General features: G+C 38.3%; 2 protein-coding genes across 2 annotated transcripts; one reads left to right on the forward strand and one right to left on the reverse strand.

The window, feature by feature from the left end:
* Positions 1 to 368: 368 nt before the first annotated feature.
* vstm5 (V-set and transmembrane domain containing 5) lies at positions 369 to 8,327 on the forward strand. Its single transcript, XM_086081521.1, has 4 exons — positions 369 to 816; positions 3,151 to 3,477; positions 4,567 to 4,710; positions 6,798 to 8,327. The coding sequence occupies exons 1-4, from the start codon at positions 735 to 737 to the stop codon at positions 6,827 to 6,829; spliced, it is 585 nt and encodes a 194-aa protein (XP_085937647.1). The 5' UTR covers positions 369 to 734; the 3' UTR covers positions 6,830 to 8,327.
* On the reverse strand, positions 8,193 to 15,495 carry med17 (mediator complex subunit 17). The gene is made up of 13 exons (XM_086081512.1): positions 15,331 to 15,495; positions 14,513 to 14,757; positions 14,278 to 14,441; positions 13,670 to 13,889; positions 13,457 to 13,593; positions 13,050 to 13,131; positions 12,682 to 12,834; positions 12,101 to 12,231; positions 11,624 to 11,808; positions 10,294 to 10,431; positions 10,043 to 10,160; positions 8,829 to 8,988; positions 8,193 to 8,594 (listed from the first exon to the last, which is right to left on the reverse strand). Exons 2-13 carry the CDS (start codon positions 14,745 to 14,747, stop codon positions 8,386 to 8,388), a joined length of 1,932 nt encoding a protein of 643 aa, XP_085937638.1. The 5' UTR covers positions 14,748 to 14,757; positions 15,331 to 15,495; the 3' UTR covers positions 8,193 to 8,385.
* Between the last annotated feature and the right edge of the window lie 134 nt (positions 15,496 to 15,629).

Here is a 15,629-nt window from a genome sequence, read left to right on the forward strand (position 1 = left end):
AATAATGAAGGGGAGTTGGAAAACCCAGCATTGCCCACTTGTTTCCAGTACTTACAGTATGTAACACACATAAACACATAAATAAAGCATTTATATTTGTTATCAAGTGTCACTTGAGTCATACTCGTGGAGATATGTTGAGCAAAATGGAGGTCATAATTCAACTTCAGTATCGTTCATAAGTGTGAGCCTAAAATAATTAATCTGGTTTGCAAGGATTTATTTATTTCCCAAGGTCAAAGTACCGAATATAAAGTGGTCGTTCGCTCTTGTAGTTCTCTTCTTGTTTTAAAAGTGAGTGCGTGAAGTGTGAAAACATATACAGTACTTCCTGTTTGGCACGTTCGACCAGGTGTGTCACAATCGGGGGCGAGGGCCTTTCAACCTATGCTGGTGGTTCGTGTGGCCACAAAGTGCCCATTTTACTTGTAACTCAGTAAAGCGAGTAGGCCCGATGCTGTTTGGATTTTTTTTTTTTTTTATGTGTGAGTGCGCGAGTGTAGGTACACGTTTACTCAGTCATCTCCGGCTCAACCTGTCTGATCGGTGCGTGCTGGCCGTGCAGGTATGAACACACACACTCAGCAAGCACACGAGAAGACAAGGAAGCACGAGGAAGACTCCAAGAAAATGTCAGGATCACTGGGCAAGGACTGAAAAAGCCCACAAGATCAGGTCAAGTGTGTTGGACGAGATTCTTCTTGATTCTCTTCAACAAAACCGATGGCACGGAGATGCTAATGTTGTACTACAGACTCTGGGATGTCCACGACGTTGCTGTGCTGCTATGCTTCACCTTGTACATGTGCCACCAAGGTAAGCACTCAATTTTTTTTATTAGGACGGGAATTCCTGATTTTTTCTCTCTCCATTGGCCACATAAAAAAAAAAAAGGAAAGAAAAGAAAGTCTATCTCAGCTTGGTGTTGTTGGTGACAGAGTGAAAAGTTAGTAGTTATAAACTCTTATTATTCTTTTTTTTTAATATAACATTTTAAAATCTGACGAATTGTTATATTGCCTTTTCCCGTAAAAAAAAAAGAAGTAAAATTATATGTTATGTCTTAACACTTATTTAAAGTTTAGTATTACAAATATTCAACTTTATTCTCATACAATTAAATTTTTAACCTGGAATATACAACTTTATTGCAAAATGACAACTTTTTCGCAAAACTATTTGAAGTTTGTCGTGTTAAATTACTAAATTTATGTAAAAAAAATGCCCACTTTATAAAAAAAAAAAAAGTTTTCCCCCTCAAAGGTAGGCCTATATGGATTATTGTAAACTATAACTATTGTCAAAAAATTTACTACTTTATTATTGCCTGTAAAAATTATACATCTTTATGTTCTGGTGGTTTGTCTCTTTAATACTATTAATACTTAACCTCGTTTTAGCAACTGTTTACCTGCTCTGGTGCTGCTGTTTTGGTTAGCAAAATAGTTCAAATTGTCTCTTGATATTCACGTTTCGTGTTCCATGAGAGTTCCAGTCATGACCTGTTATTTTTCTTATTGAGGAAGAAGTAAAGGGGACGCGCATATCAGGGTTCAAATCCGGGCTCATGCCTGTGTTGCGTTTGCATCTTCTCTCCATCCCGCCATTTTCAAAACATGCATGTTAGCTTCATCATTTAAATAACTATCTGTACTGTACTTCTATTTAAGTAAAGAGTGTGACTACAATTACCTCCTGTGTACTATTGTAATGTTTATATACGCGTCACTGAGGCTGTTTAATCGAGGAACAATGGCGCACCTTGCACTTCTTTTTTTGTTTTTTGTTCCCACAGCGCTTGGCATTCTTGGGTGAAATTCTTTCTCCATGCCTCACTGAGCAAACAGCAGAACCAGAAGGTCCACTGAAATGCTTTTGGACAAACTTGATAAGGGTTTGGGGTTGCCCAACCACAATTAGCGGAAATGGGTGCCCCTCAGCCTGTTGGGCAGGTTTTAGACTCTCTGCCAGCATCCTGTCATTTGAAATAGCACAATGTTGCATGCCAGGGGTTTTTCTGGCTCAAATGTTCTGGGCTCAGTATTTCAAAAATTTAAATCCAGTTTAAACTGATCCAGATTTACAAATCCCACGTTCCTGATCCATGGATCAGGATTTTCTATCCTGGTATCTCAAAATGTTGCTCTTGGATTGTGATTTCCAAATCCATCCCGACTCCAGCATCACAGACGGGACTCAAAATGTGTTCTGTAGACCTTAAGGCTTTGATAAGTCAATACACCAAACGCAAAAGGGGTGTCCATTTTTTTCACTTGCTGTCCAATGAAAATAACATCACAATTGCTCAGGGTAAACGTAATATTAATCTGAATGCCGTATTAGACTAGTGGAGCACATACAAACAAATTGTGGGGTTAACTTTATTTTTAAGTTTTGTTGCTTGCTGGTAAATTTTGGGTTGAAGCATTTTTTTTCTTCTCGTTATTGGTATTTTTTGGGACATGTGTTGGAATTTGGAACATTTTAGTTTAAAAAAAATGGTTGAAGCATTTTTGTTCTCGTTATTTGGATTTTTTGCCGACATTTGTTGGAATTTGGAACATTTTAGTTTTTAAAAAGTACATAATGAGGTTTCATTTGTTAAGAATATCTGTTTTACACTATTTATTGATGAGTATACGCGAAACTAAAATATGGCATCACAGTCTAATTCTACCCTGAGGTGGGATTCATTTAATGCTAATTTTCAGGATCAAACTGATCCAGATTTGGGTCTTGAATTGTGAAATCCCCAACACTGGCTCAAATCTGGATTAAAGGCAGAATTGGATTTCCAAATCTAGATTTTAATTTTCAAGATGTGGTTCGAACTCAATTTTGGATCAGATCAGATTATGTTTAAAATACTGGGTCCAGATGTCGGAGTGAGGCAACCCAAGTATGACTTGAATGTAAAAAAAAAAAAAAACATAAGCAAAGATTTAAACATTTTACAGAGGTAGCAGTTTTAATTTAATTTTATTACATTACATTACAAAGCATGTGCTCCAGGAAATGTAAGGGAAAGGTTTTCAATTATGTCAGCGCTTTAAAAGCTTTTTTTTTTTTTTTTTTTATTACCTGGAGGTGACCACCATGAAATACGAAAAACTTTTGAGAACTAACGTGCTTTCTCAATCTCTTTCCAAGCCAGGGCCGTCTCCATCCAGTCCACCCAGCACAGTCTCACCCGGTCCGTGCAGGAAGATGCGTTCTTCTCCGCGGACGTGGCCTGCAATTGCACTCCCACCATCCAGTGGACCTTCATGTCCAGCTCGGTGAGCCGCGCCATCGGCATCTGGCAGCCGGGCGTCTTCATCAACATCACGGACGACTACAGCAGCCGCGTGGAGGCGCACGACAACGGCTCCATGGGCCTGTCGGATCTGCGGCTGCAGGACGCCGGCTACTACGTGGTGACGGTCACGGACGAGATGGGCGGCAGCAAGGATGCCGGATATGTCCTTAAAGTCAACGGTGAGTGAAAGGAGAACTGTTATATATTTTTCCCCTACCATAATTTTTTTTTTTTTTTTAAAGCACTTTCTGTGTGCTGACTCACATTTAATGTGAATTTGAATGTGATTCTGATAAACAAATTTGGAAAATAATGTAATTGGAATGTTTTTTTCGCAATATTACGATTGCGATTTAATATGTGGGGTTTTTTTTCAAGGTAATTTTCCCATACATTTCTTAATACACCATCACTACATTAACTCATTCACTGCCATAAATTCATAAAAGAAAACAACAATTATTAAAAATTAGGGGCGACAGGCAATTATTATTGTACATTTAGATATAAAATTTGTGATTAATCGTGAGTTAAGTAGGGAATTCATGCGATAAAAAATGTTAATCGCCTGACGCCCCTAATTTTTTAGTAATCTTTTTTTTTTTATCACGTCAGTCGATAATTTTTTTTAATTGTAATTAATCACATGACTTCACTAGTTAACTCACGATTAATCACAAATGTTATATCTGTTCAAATGTACAATAAAAACATCTACGTTTTTATACTCTTGTTAACAAAAGTGGGAAAAAAATGCTAAATTAATAGAAATAGTTCAAATTAATTTTTCACGTTTATAGCCATTAATGGCAGTGAATGAATTAAAAAAAGAAAATAAAAGATTATTAAAAATTTGGGGCGACAGGCAATCATTTTTTTTAATTGTAATTAATTGCATGACTTCACTGGTTAACTCACGAATAATTAAACATTTTATATCTGTTCTAAATGTACAATAAAAAAATCTAGGTTTTCATACTCTTGTTAACAAAAGCGGAAAAAAATGTTAAACTAATAGAAATAGTTCAAATAAATTGTTGACGTTTATAGCCGTCAATGGCAGTGAATGAGTTAATCTGCATCACAATACAAAAAAATCTAATGTATTATATAAAAATGTTTTTATAGATTAGGCTTGCGCTAACGTAATGGCAAATGAACCTTGAATTGACATGACAGTTTATTTATCAATTAGAATTGTTAACTTATCAAACATATCAAGGATGTGCAAAAATCACTCATACAGCTTTTCGCATTGTCTTCGCCAGAGGTTCTGTACGAGGACCTGCAGTACCTGTCGGTGTCGGCCTTGGCGCTGGCCTGCTTGGCGGCCCTCCTCATGCTGGCCATGTGGCTCTTGGACAAAGCCTACAGGAAGATAGTAGCGTGGAGACGCAGGAAGCAGATGCCAGGTAGGAGTCTAATTCATCAAGGGTTAGAGAAACTTTAATTTCTTACTTCAATTTTTTTTTTAAAGTTTAAAATGGCTTACCTTAACTAGAGTCCCGCATTGCATTGTGGTCAAAGCTCCTGGTCGCCTTTTATTGCGCCTTTTGGTGCTGTAAAAATAGTAACTCCTTGTTTTGACAGAAGATGGCGGTATTGCACCAAAAGTATTTGCCAACAGCCAAAAGAAAGTAGAAGAAGAAATGTAAGACTAAATGGAAGTACTAGTGCTAATCTTAGCAACTAATGTGTGATGTGGTTAGGTTACTACAGTGGACAACTATTAAAACATTGTTTTCTCCTATATCAATTAATATTTTTGCCACAGTTGGCCATTAGCCACTCCAGTGGACACTAGTGTAGTCTTGACATACACTGCCATCCAGTGGTCAACCTTTGCAACAAAAAAAAAGAGACAGACAAGTTGACAGACAGAAGTTCAGATGTGATGTGGAAGGAAGTGTCTATTCCGCCCTTGCAAGTAAATAATTGTTAAAATATCCAAGTATTGATTTTGTAATTTGAAGATTGATCACGAGTCCACTAAATTGGACTTTGGACATCATTCGCTGTATTGCGACTACAACTCGACAAGTGGTCCTGTAACTTTGTTGCTTTTGAAAATACTTCATCTGCAGCAATGTTGTTTTGCTTTAAATCAGTCGTTTAAATATTATTATAGCAATATTTTATGCATTTTAGTTTGCATATGAGAGTAAGGATCCTGGTCCTTATGTTTTGTAGCGGTCAAGTGCAGAACATGCTAGCAAAACATACAGGATAGTCGAACATATACCAACCTGAGTGAAGTGGGGATGATGCGGCAATGATGATGATTGGGTGCCAGAAAAAAAGAAAATTACTATCTGACTGTACTTCATAAAAAGTTAATTTTTCTTTGGGGAAATGCTTTTGCAATACATGTAGTAGTTTTGAAATATGTTAAAATATGTTAACACCATGTTAAAAATCAAACAGACATTTTCTATAGTGTTTACATTTTTTTTTAAATTATATTCTTACAAACATATTTCATCAGTTGCTCAAATGCACATTATCCACCCTAGTGGACATGTATGTTTAACTCATTCACTGCCATTGACGGCTATAGACGTAAAAAATTCATTTGAACTACATTTTCCCCCACTTTTGTTAACAAGAGTAACCTAGATTTTTTTTGGGGGTGGAAATACAGATATAAAATGTGTGATTAATCGTGAGTTAACTATTGAAGTCATGCGATGAATTTTAATCGTAATTAATCGCATGACTTCACTAGTTAACTTACAATTAATCACACATTTTATATCTGTTCTAAATGTGCAATAAAAAATATAGCTTTTCATACTCTTGTTAACAAAAGTAGAAAAAATGTTAAACTAATAGAAATAGTTCAAATGATTTTTTTACGTCTATAGCCGTCAATGGCAGTGAATGAGTTAAAAAAATGAAGGTGCTTTTTTTTTATGCCTAAAGAGTAATAAAAACACTTGAGAGAAAAAAAATCCTGATGTAGGTTATCATTTGTGGATGAAAGGGTTTTAAATTATAATATTTTTTTGTAACAGTTCTTCAAACATATTAAATGGTTTCATTCTATAAAACAGCACAAACATTTAGGAATGGATTGTGATAGGAAAATAACGTAACAATACAAATTTATTTAGTGGGAGGGAAGATGGGAAGAGGACCTGGGAAAATAAATCGTTCAACCCTACTGCTTATTGTGAAATGAGTTGAATTCATTGCCACGACACATCGCCCAATCAGAAAATTGGCCCAACAACTCGCACCTCAAGGCACCATTGTACTGGAAAAACACGACAGTATTTGCACAGTACTTGGTTTGTTCCCACAAGTACTATTCTTAAGCTTGTTTACTCAGATTGCTACAGTTACAATGTGTTGTGGAAAGCCATAATAAAGGCCGTCTGGCTGTGAATACAGGTTATCTATTGTATTGCACTTAGGGCGTGTTTTTGAGTACAAAGGTTGCTGAGAGTCTCAAGTGACTTGGCTACTGACAAACCCTTTTGTGTGTTTTTTTTTGCAGAAAATGACGCAACGGAGCTGCAGCCTCTATGACACGTTTGTCGGAACTACTTTTTTACATGTAAAAGGAAGGACAGTTTTTTTTCTCGACACTGCAATGCAATTGCCGTACGGAAACTGAGACTGAGGCGCTCTTAGAGGATTTTTTTTTTATATACATGGACATCACTGTAAATAGAAACTGTATTTATTGCCAAAACACATGATTGTTTGGAGTAGCTGCCTGCTCACTAGGTCAAATGAGTGTCGGCCTCCCCGCAACGCACACAAAGCACTCAAGCACACACATTGTTGGTCATGTGACATCAACAAAGGACATACAACAGGGGTTTTCAAACTTTTTTTTAACCAGGGACCATTTTCTAAAGACGTGTAAATTCAGGAAATAATTCCCAAAACAGTTTTAATTTGAAATGGGAATTTGAAATTTAGCGAGATGTCTCATTCAATTGAAATTGTGAGTGACAAAATTAGGTAAAATAGTTCTCTCCATGTCCTGAAGTTAAAATTATTTAAATTGGTTGAGAAATGTAGAAGGAGAAGCGTGTCATAAAAGTGGAGGGAATCAAAATAAAAACTAGAGAATGCAATTTCTGCAGAAATTGTTAAGTGAATGCTGAAGAACTGAGCTGAACTGAGAAGTTGTAGAGTTGAAATGTGGCATGTGAGACTTGGAATGGGTTGAGAAATGTGAAAGGAGGAGATAAATACATATGCAGTATCTTAATTTGGGAATTTTGGTGACAATTTGAAAATTGTGGGAATGGGAATCATCCACAGGATGTCCTGATGGATGGGAACAAATTAAAGATGGACTGGTTTAAATTGGTCAAGACGTGGAAGGAGGGGATAAATCATGGAAAATAGCTGTAAAATGTGGGAATTTTACTGTGGGAAGAAGAGAATTTGGGGAATGTTTAAATGCATGTCCTGACATTTGAAAGGTTTGAGAAATGTGAAAAGAGAGCGCAGTTAAAAAAAAAAGTGAGTTATCATTTAAAAGAAATTCCTTTTTTTGGTGCAGAATAAAATGTGTATATGTTCTTCAGCATTCACATAAAATGAATTTCAAATATACAACTTGGAATATTAAATTAATTTAAATAATACTACTTATCTAGAAAATATGACACCTTAATTTTTTATAAAACAAATATTTTTCAAAAATACCAATAATGACACTTTCTTGCACACCTTTATTTTCTAAATGTCCCGATGTATCGTAAGTGTTCATAAATCTAACTTTTATCAGCAGCTGAATCGGCCTAAAGCTAAAGTAGGGACAAATACTACCGTATATTATGACTGGATGATACCATAATTTATTGCAAATTATTTCCTGGACGCCCCGAATTTGAGAAGCACTGCAATAGAAGGCCACAGAGGAACACCAGCAGACTTTTTGCTCTTTATTTCCTCTCTAAGTCAAAAGTGTACAGACGTGAGCAATATGTGAGCAGGCAGCCAACACAACAAGTCTTGTAAAAGTCCTCCTTGGAAAAATAAAAGGGAAAGGGGCGTGGATGATATATATATATTTTTTGTAGTAACATGGCTATAATTGCTGATCCATTTGGAGTGAGTTGCGTTTAAGGGCACGGGGTAAGGGCGGCCATGAGGAGCTCCATCTTGTAGACAAAGTTGCGTCCCTCCATCTTGTTCCAGTGGACCTCCTTGTACGGACCCCTGAGGTGGCTCCACTTGCTGTCCTGGATGACCTCACTCTTGGGCAGCTCCTTGGTCTGGCTGCGGGGGAACTGGACCAAAACCCTGCACCCACTCTCGGGACCATTACGTACTGGGGGGGACAAACGAGACAGCTATGTTAAAATTCATTGTGTTGCGTAAATTTCCATAGAAAATTAAGATGGGGAAACTTTGCAAATATTTGAAATCAGAAGCTTTTTGTGTATATTATTAGTAGGAATTAAGGGGAATTTAAATACATTTAAATTCCTCCACCCACACTCCCCTTCAAAAAGAAGGAAATTCGTAAGTGACCACAAACTTTTGAGAAGCTGTCGCGTCTCACCTGAGATGGCATACTCTCCGTTGGGGGACGCCACGGTGACGGCCGAAGCGTTTCCGATGCTCTCCACCGGGCCGAGACCGACGTGGTTGCTGAAGCTCAGTACGTGCCAGCCCATCACTTTGGCCAGCTGCTGCACCGCGTGCACCTGGTGCTGGGACATCTGCCGGGAGGGCGAATCGGGGATATCCAAAATGTGGGCATGGGACGTTTATTTGGTTGGGGTGGGTGGACTTGAGTATTTTAGCAAAACAAAACAGCTCGTTTACTGTATTTCACGGGAAACCTATATTGGTATATTGAATGCTTATCAGCGTGAGGTAAAGATATTTTGGGGTTGGTATAAAAAAAAAAAATCTCCACAATTTTTTTTCTTCTTCTTATGTCCCAAAAGATTAAATCGCCTGGCTGATTTAATCGGCCGTTATTAGTCATTTTTAAATCCACAAAAAACAGCAAATTTTTTGTTGATTGTTTTTTTCGCATCAACACGACAACATATGAAAAAATGACATAAAAAAGGCAAAAAAATTGGTGATTTTTGCCAATTTTTCTCTATTGTAAAGTTAAATACTTAAGGACAAAGTTTTGTATGGCAATCAAATATTCTGCCTGTAGAGGTGCAAAGAGACTAATTAACGTATTCACTGTCACATTGACGGCTATAGACGTCAAAAATTCATTTGAACTATTTCTATTAGTTTAACAGTTTAACATGAAAACCTAGAATTGTTTTTATTGTACATTTAGATATAAAATTTGTGATTAATCGTGAGTTAAGTAGGGAATTCATGCGATAAAAAATGTTAATCGCCTGGCTACTAATTACTAATTTTTAGTAATCTTTTTTTTTATCACGTCAGTTGATTATTTTTTTTAATTGTAATTAATCGCATGACTTCAATAGTTAACTCCCGATTAATCACAAATTTTCTATCTGTTATAAATGACCAATATTTTTTTCTAGGTGTTCATTTTGTTAACAAAAGTGGAAAAAAATGTTAAACTAATTGAAATAGTTAAAATTAATTCTTTACATCTATAGCCGTCAATGGCAGTGAATGAGGTAATTAACAACTACTTGCTTATCAAATTCAAATTGTCCAAATCCTCAGAATTTCAGCCTCTCGTGAGTAAATGTTCTCCGATTTCTTTAGTCCTCCGTGTTCCGGTTTGAGAACCACTAAATTAGAACTCGGCGGGAGAAGCGGCGATACCTGTGAGAGGAGGAAGTCCTGCAGTTCCTGCTCCTGATGCGACAGAGTGACAACGCGACCGTCTCGGTGCACCACTCGGATCTGCTCCACGCCGATGTTGAGCTGCAGCTGGATGGACCTGAATAATAAACATCACACACACACACACACACACACACACACAGTCGTAGTCCATTACAGCAGTGTCTTCAAACCTTTATTGAGCCAAGGCACATAAAAATGCTGCTTTGTGCCTTCCTTCTACCGCTTACTTGCAGATTTGCTCGTAGCTCTGAGAGGTGATCAGCACTTTGACGCTGGACTCGTACACGTCGTTAATGTTGGACCAGTGAGCTTGAATTTGAGGGTCTTCGATACGACTGGCCAGGCTGTCGATGGTGCGCGCCGTCCTGACAAATGACAAATGCACACAAGTTGTTTACTAAGCATTACGGCCGTGTCCACGATTGGATTCAAATTATGGATCTCAAAGTGGGGTTTACAAATTGGTAATCCACAAAATAATTTGGAAAAGTGCTAAATTGCGAACATCCATAAGGAGACTGGCATGCCAAATAGAACAAACCACTTCATCCTCACTGCCTGAGTTTTGGATGAATTAAAAGCTATGATGTACAGTAATTCTGACGTAGCATATAAATCTGACACAGTACCTGCATAAATAAAGTCCCTGCCTTTTTTTTCTCTCAACAAAATGCATATTTTTACAGTAATAGTCTCTCTCTTTTTTGGGTGTGAATAAGGCCCTATGTAGAAAAATTATGTTTCCCCCCAAAAAAGATGCATTTTTAAAAATTCACTTGTAAAGTATTACTTTCTTCCCTTAAGGTTTGACTTTAATATTACAACTAGTCTCATAAGATTAAGATGTATTTTTCTTGGAAAAAAATGGGACTTTATTCTTATAATGGGGCATATTATGACTTTTTTTGGGGGGGGGGGGGGGAATAGGCACCGTTTTTATTCCTATGACATTTACAAGGATACACGTTATAGTGTTTTCATGTGCAATTGGCGTATGGAGTCTTTGGACCCAAAAAAGTTGTAATATGTGCGACCGCGCCAGTCGCTATCGTTAAGGACCAGAAATATGTACAGAGTAAATATTGCAGAGGAACTCTATCACCTGCAAGCCACTACAGATACTGAGATATTTGACATAGTTTCCCTTTGTACCCATGCCATTGTTTACTAGCCAGACTGAAAGCAAATTTAAGACCTCTATTGACTTAACACGACAACTAGGGAAGAGTAAAGAGGTTTTTAACAGCTTTTGTAGAAATAGCTGGGTCTCTGGTTCGCCTGCCCAGCCTCCATAAGAGAAATTGAACAATCAAATAAATCTTTTATCTCCCTAATTCTGACGATGTATACGTGAGCGAACCCTTGTGCACTCTGCCCCGCTGTGATGTCACAATACGGCTAATTAACATGATGAGAATCATTCTCCGTCCGTGATGAGACGAGCGAGGCTGTGGGACGTCGGTATGACTAGATATCCTGGTCAATGGGATTATTCCTCTCACAAATGTGTCACTGGACAGGGGTGACAAACCCCTGACGTAGTAGAAGCCGCCTTACCGGCTCCGTAGGAAGATATGCTTGGCCTGTTTGATGATCTTCTCCAGGAGACCCTCTCTTTGCTGCAGGCCGCTGATCTCGGCTTTGTCGTAGGCCAGCGGGCCGGCCAGACGAAGGCGCTTGTGGCCAAACGGGGCGGTGGCGGGATGTGGCATCACCATGGGACTCAACTGCTGCTTGTGGAACTGTGAGATGGACAGGAAGGAAACCAGTGAGGCTACTTAAAGCACAAAAACAATCCAGATGATAATTTAGTACTTGTTCAACTACCAAAATGTAACCTTAAATATAACTTGAAATAACAACCAGAAAATAAAGGATCAATTATTAATCAGAGCGTTTAATAGGCTAAACTGCAGATAAGTAAATAAAGAGCCCAGCCATTATTTGTGAAAATTCATTCATACGAGGAAATCGAATTATTACTGCCCTGAACCTAATCCCAGGGAAACAAAATAAATAATAAAAATGTTTCACCTCTCGCATCATCTGATGCAGGTTATGTTCTAGTACATAAAGATGGTCATCTGGTTTGGGTTTCTCCGGAGACACCCGGTGGTTCCTCTTCTCTGTCGTTGAGTGGCATAACGAGATGGAGAGTTGCAGGCCTGCAGGAGCGCAAATAGGATCAATCAGTCAGCAGTACTAAATGTAGAAAAAGGCAAATTGCTTTTTGTCACGAGTAGGGCCCAACCGATAAGGATTTTTTTGAAACCCTTGCCGATTCTCATACATGGTAGAATAAAATTCCAATAACCGATTAATCGTCTGATTAATAACACAATTATATAATCAAATAACTTCTGTTTTTGGTCCCGCAACACTTACAACTATAAAATATATAAATTACAGGCAGCACATTAATTTTTTGCTTACATTTCTTTTTGGGGAGGGATGTTTGAATGTCATTATCTTTGTTGTATGTTATAATGAGCTTTAAAAAAAAAAGAAAGGAAAATTTTTTGCAAAATGGAACAAAAAAAAGAAAAAAATGATCAGCCCTTTTTCAGAGTTGGCTGATTAATCGGTCGGGCCCTAATCACGAGCACTCTGAGGACCTGGGAAGGGCTGTGAGATGATCTGATTCTTCACGACAATGTGAGGGATTTGGGACTTGATCTGGACGGCTTCCCTGGACAGCTGCGCAAAGATCTCCTTGCAGAGCAGAACGTTCTGAGCCGCCTCCAGTTTCACGTGCCACAGCTGCGAACCTGGCAATTTGACATATTACTATTAAGAGGATGTCCAGAATATATATATATATATATATATATATATATATATATATATATATATATATATATATATATATATATATATATATATATTTTTTTTTTTTTTAATTTTTTTTTTTTTTTTTTTTAACGTGATAGTTTCATGACAGACAATAAGGAAATCGCTTAAGTATTGTCGACTGATCCCACACCTCCTTTGGTTTTTGGTTGTTTCCTAAACAAGTTGACAGTTCCGAGATCACCGATGTCTGGAGCTTGCTTCTGAATGGAAACCTGCAGACATTCCCAGTCGTAATTAGATTTATCAGTTAGTGTTTCTGCATACAGTCTGTGTTTAGTGTTTGCAAGTGAATTTAGCACTGAAACGGGCAATATAACGAGCAATGTGATGAGCCACAAAATGATGTCAATTTGAGACTTAGGCAATTATTGAAAAACCACAAAAGACAAACTGGTAAGTTTTCCAGTGAATAATAAGTTGCCTACCCCAAGAAAAACTGATAAGGCAAATTTGTGAATAGCAAATTGCAAATAAATGTTAAATGTTAAGACTGTACAGAACCATTTTAATGAAAAAAAGCAAGTCTCAATCCTTTACTTTTATATAGGCGGATCCCTCGAGATCACTGGGGATCTGTACATCAAGGGGACAGTAGTCATCCGGGATCTTTTTGTTCAGATCGATATCCGTGTTCTTGATCACCTCGAATGAACCGTGATGAGGAAACAGGGAGCCTGCATGGATAATGACACCATGCAGCTTTTACAGACTCGCTTGGCAACACAATCATTTTGCAAAAGTTTTAATCACCTGCACTCCGGTAGCTGAGGTCCCCCAAGATCTTGTCACCGACTTTGCGCAGCTTCCACTGTGAACGCAGCCGCAGCAGCTCCGCGTTGAAGTCTCGCTGTCTCCGGTTCTCAAGATTCTCGGCGACCGACTTATTAAGCTTCTCGGCGCCCTTTAGGATGAGCTGTGCTGCAGTGGCCAGTGATTTCTTTTTGCTCATCAGCTGGAACACCTGAGGGGTCTGAACCAAAGCAAGAGGATGTGGAAATTGAACTTCCCAAGTATGTTTTTGAAAGGAAACATTTGGGCGCATATTCAACAGAAAGAAATTCATCGAAAAAAATATTAACAAAAAAAAATTAGTTTTTGGTCGTTTAGCACTTTAAAGACTATGATATGCATGAGTCTTGTTATATTATCTGCATTGCTCCACTGTTGCAAATATCTGCTTTAAACGGTTGTAACGTCACAACACTGATGCTATCTGTTAGCCCATCAATGGCATTCTACATTGTTTGTTAGCATTCAGCTAAACTGAATTTTACTGAGGCAAAGCTATCCATTTATTCAAGGGAATATAAAACACAAACCTATCCATCAATTCCACATACTGCATTTTTTCACTTCACCTTGCTCATGGACGGATCTTGAGACACTGGGTCTAGCGCCATGTACTTCTTCTCTTTCACCACGCAGAGCACGTCATAGAGGACACACATTTCGGTCAGGGCACTGCGCAAGTTGTTCCGTACCGAGTCCCAAGGCCACAGGGACGGTTGGAACTTCACAGTTCCTGCGGAAATCGACACGGTAGAAAAGAAAATCACTCACTGCGCATACAACACATACTTGTCGTTGTGATACCTTCTTCTTCCTCCGGCTCCTGCTTGCACCATTCACGATCCCGGGATTCGCCGTCGGCTCCCTCTTCCTCAGAGTCGGATCCCTGGCTGAAGTCAATCCGTTGTGCCAATTTAGCCAAATTTTGGGACATGGACAGGGGCGGCACGTATGTCTCAGTTCCATCCAGGGCTACTTCCTGCACCTGCTTCTCACAGGAAGACTCGATGCTGACCCTCACACCCGGACCGCTAGCCATGATGACAGGGCTGACAGCAAGAAAAGGACAGCATCATATGACTGTGACAATGTAAAAATATGTGGTATTTGTAAAATCTAGCTTCTTGCTTAACTGTCCTTTTCAGGGATCGCAGCAGCGAATAATTCTCTTCTATCTTGTCTTATACACCTTCTGTTCTACAGCTATATGCAAGTCATTCCTCACCACATAACATTTCCTTTCTGGTCCTTTTCTTTACCTCTGCTACCTCCAGATATAGCTCATGGTCATCAAACATCATGGCAGGTTTCACTAGCGTCCTTTAAACCTTACCTTTCATTTTAGCTGGTGGTCTTCTGTCACACATCATTCCTTACTCTTCCCTCCACCAGCTTTATTTTATTTAACGATGTTTACTCGCTCAATCTTCAGTAATACTTTCCCATACTGCAATTTGAAGGATGCCCTGTTCGTTACTAGGACGAATTTACTCGTTATATGTAATTAAAAATCCAGCTAGCGTTAGCTCTATGCTAATCACGGCGTTTATAGTTAGAGCACCAAATAGCGAAACGAAAACCTTAACGTAAATAATAACATATTTGATTTAACCATCTCTTACCTCTATTTTCCAAGCAACTGTTAGGAATGATAAGGTTATTCCTTTAGGTTGTGTTATTGTTCCTGCTGTGATTACTAGTTCATTCTTCGCACGGCTGCATGCTCTTCTTCATTATCCAGATGAGGGGTGCCAAGTTGCCAACCCCGCTCGGGAACAATAGCGCCACTCGAGGTGAAAGGTGTCACTGCAGCTGCTAAAATTATTAAAATACTAGATATATTTATGCTGAATTTTTAGAATATATCCATGATAGAAGTATCGGCTAATTATATAACAACATCAATAATTGATAATGACAT

This window comes from Leptonotus elevatus, chromosome 7 (assembly GCF_054856555.1).
Source record: "Leptonotus elevatus isolate MCC_2025b chromosome 7, RoL_Lele_1.0, whole genome shotgun sequence".
Classification (NCBI taxonomy): Eukaryota; Metazoa; Chordata; class Actinopteri; order Syngnathiformes; family Syngnathidae; genus Leptonotus; species Leptonotus elevatus.

What these genes read in the sequence shown, in the direction of transcription:
- med17 (XM_086081512.1), bottom strand. Translation starts at nt 14,747, where the DNA reads ATGGCTAGCGGTCCGGGTGTGAGGGTCAGCATCGAGTCTTCCTGTGAG. An exon ending in AAGATCCGTCCATGAGCAAG is followed by an intron (nt 13,890 to 14,277) that starts GTGAAGTGAAAA and finishes GCTTTGGTTCAG; the next exon opens with ACCCCTCAGGTGTTCCAGCT. An exon ending in CCTCAGCTACCGGAGTGCAG is followed by an intron (nt 13,594 to 13,669) that starts GTGATTAAAACT and finishes TTATCCATGCAG; the next exon opens with GCTCCCTGTTTCCTCATCAC.
- vstm5 (XM_086081521.1), top strand. Translation starts at nt 735, where the DNA reads ATGCTAATGTTGTACTACAGACTCTGGGATGTCCACGACGTTGCTGTG. An exon ending in CTTGTACATGTGCCACCAAG is followed by an intron (nt 817 to 3,150) that starts GTAAGCACTCAA and finishes TCTCTTTCCAAG; the next exon opens with CCAGGGCCGTCTCCATCCAG. An exon ending in ACGCAGGAAGCAGATGCCAG is followed by an intron (nt 4,711 to 6,797) that starts GTAGGAGTCTAA and finishes TTTTTTTTGCAG; the next exon opens with AAAATGACGCAACGGAGCTG.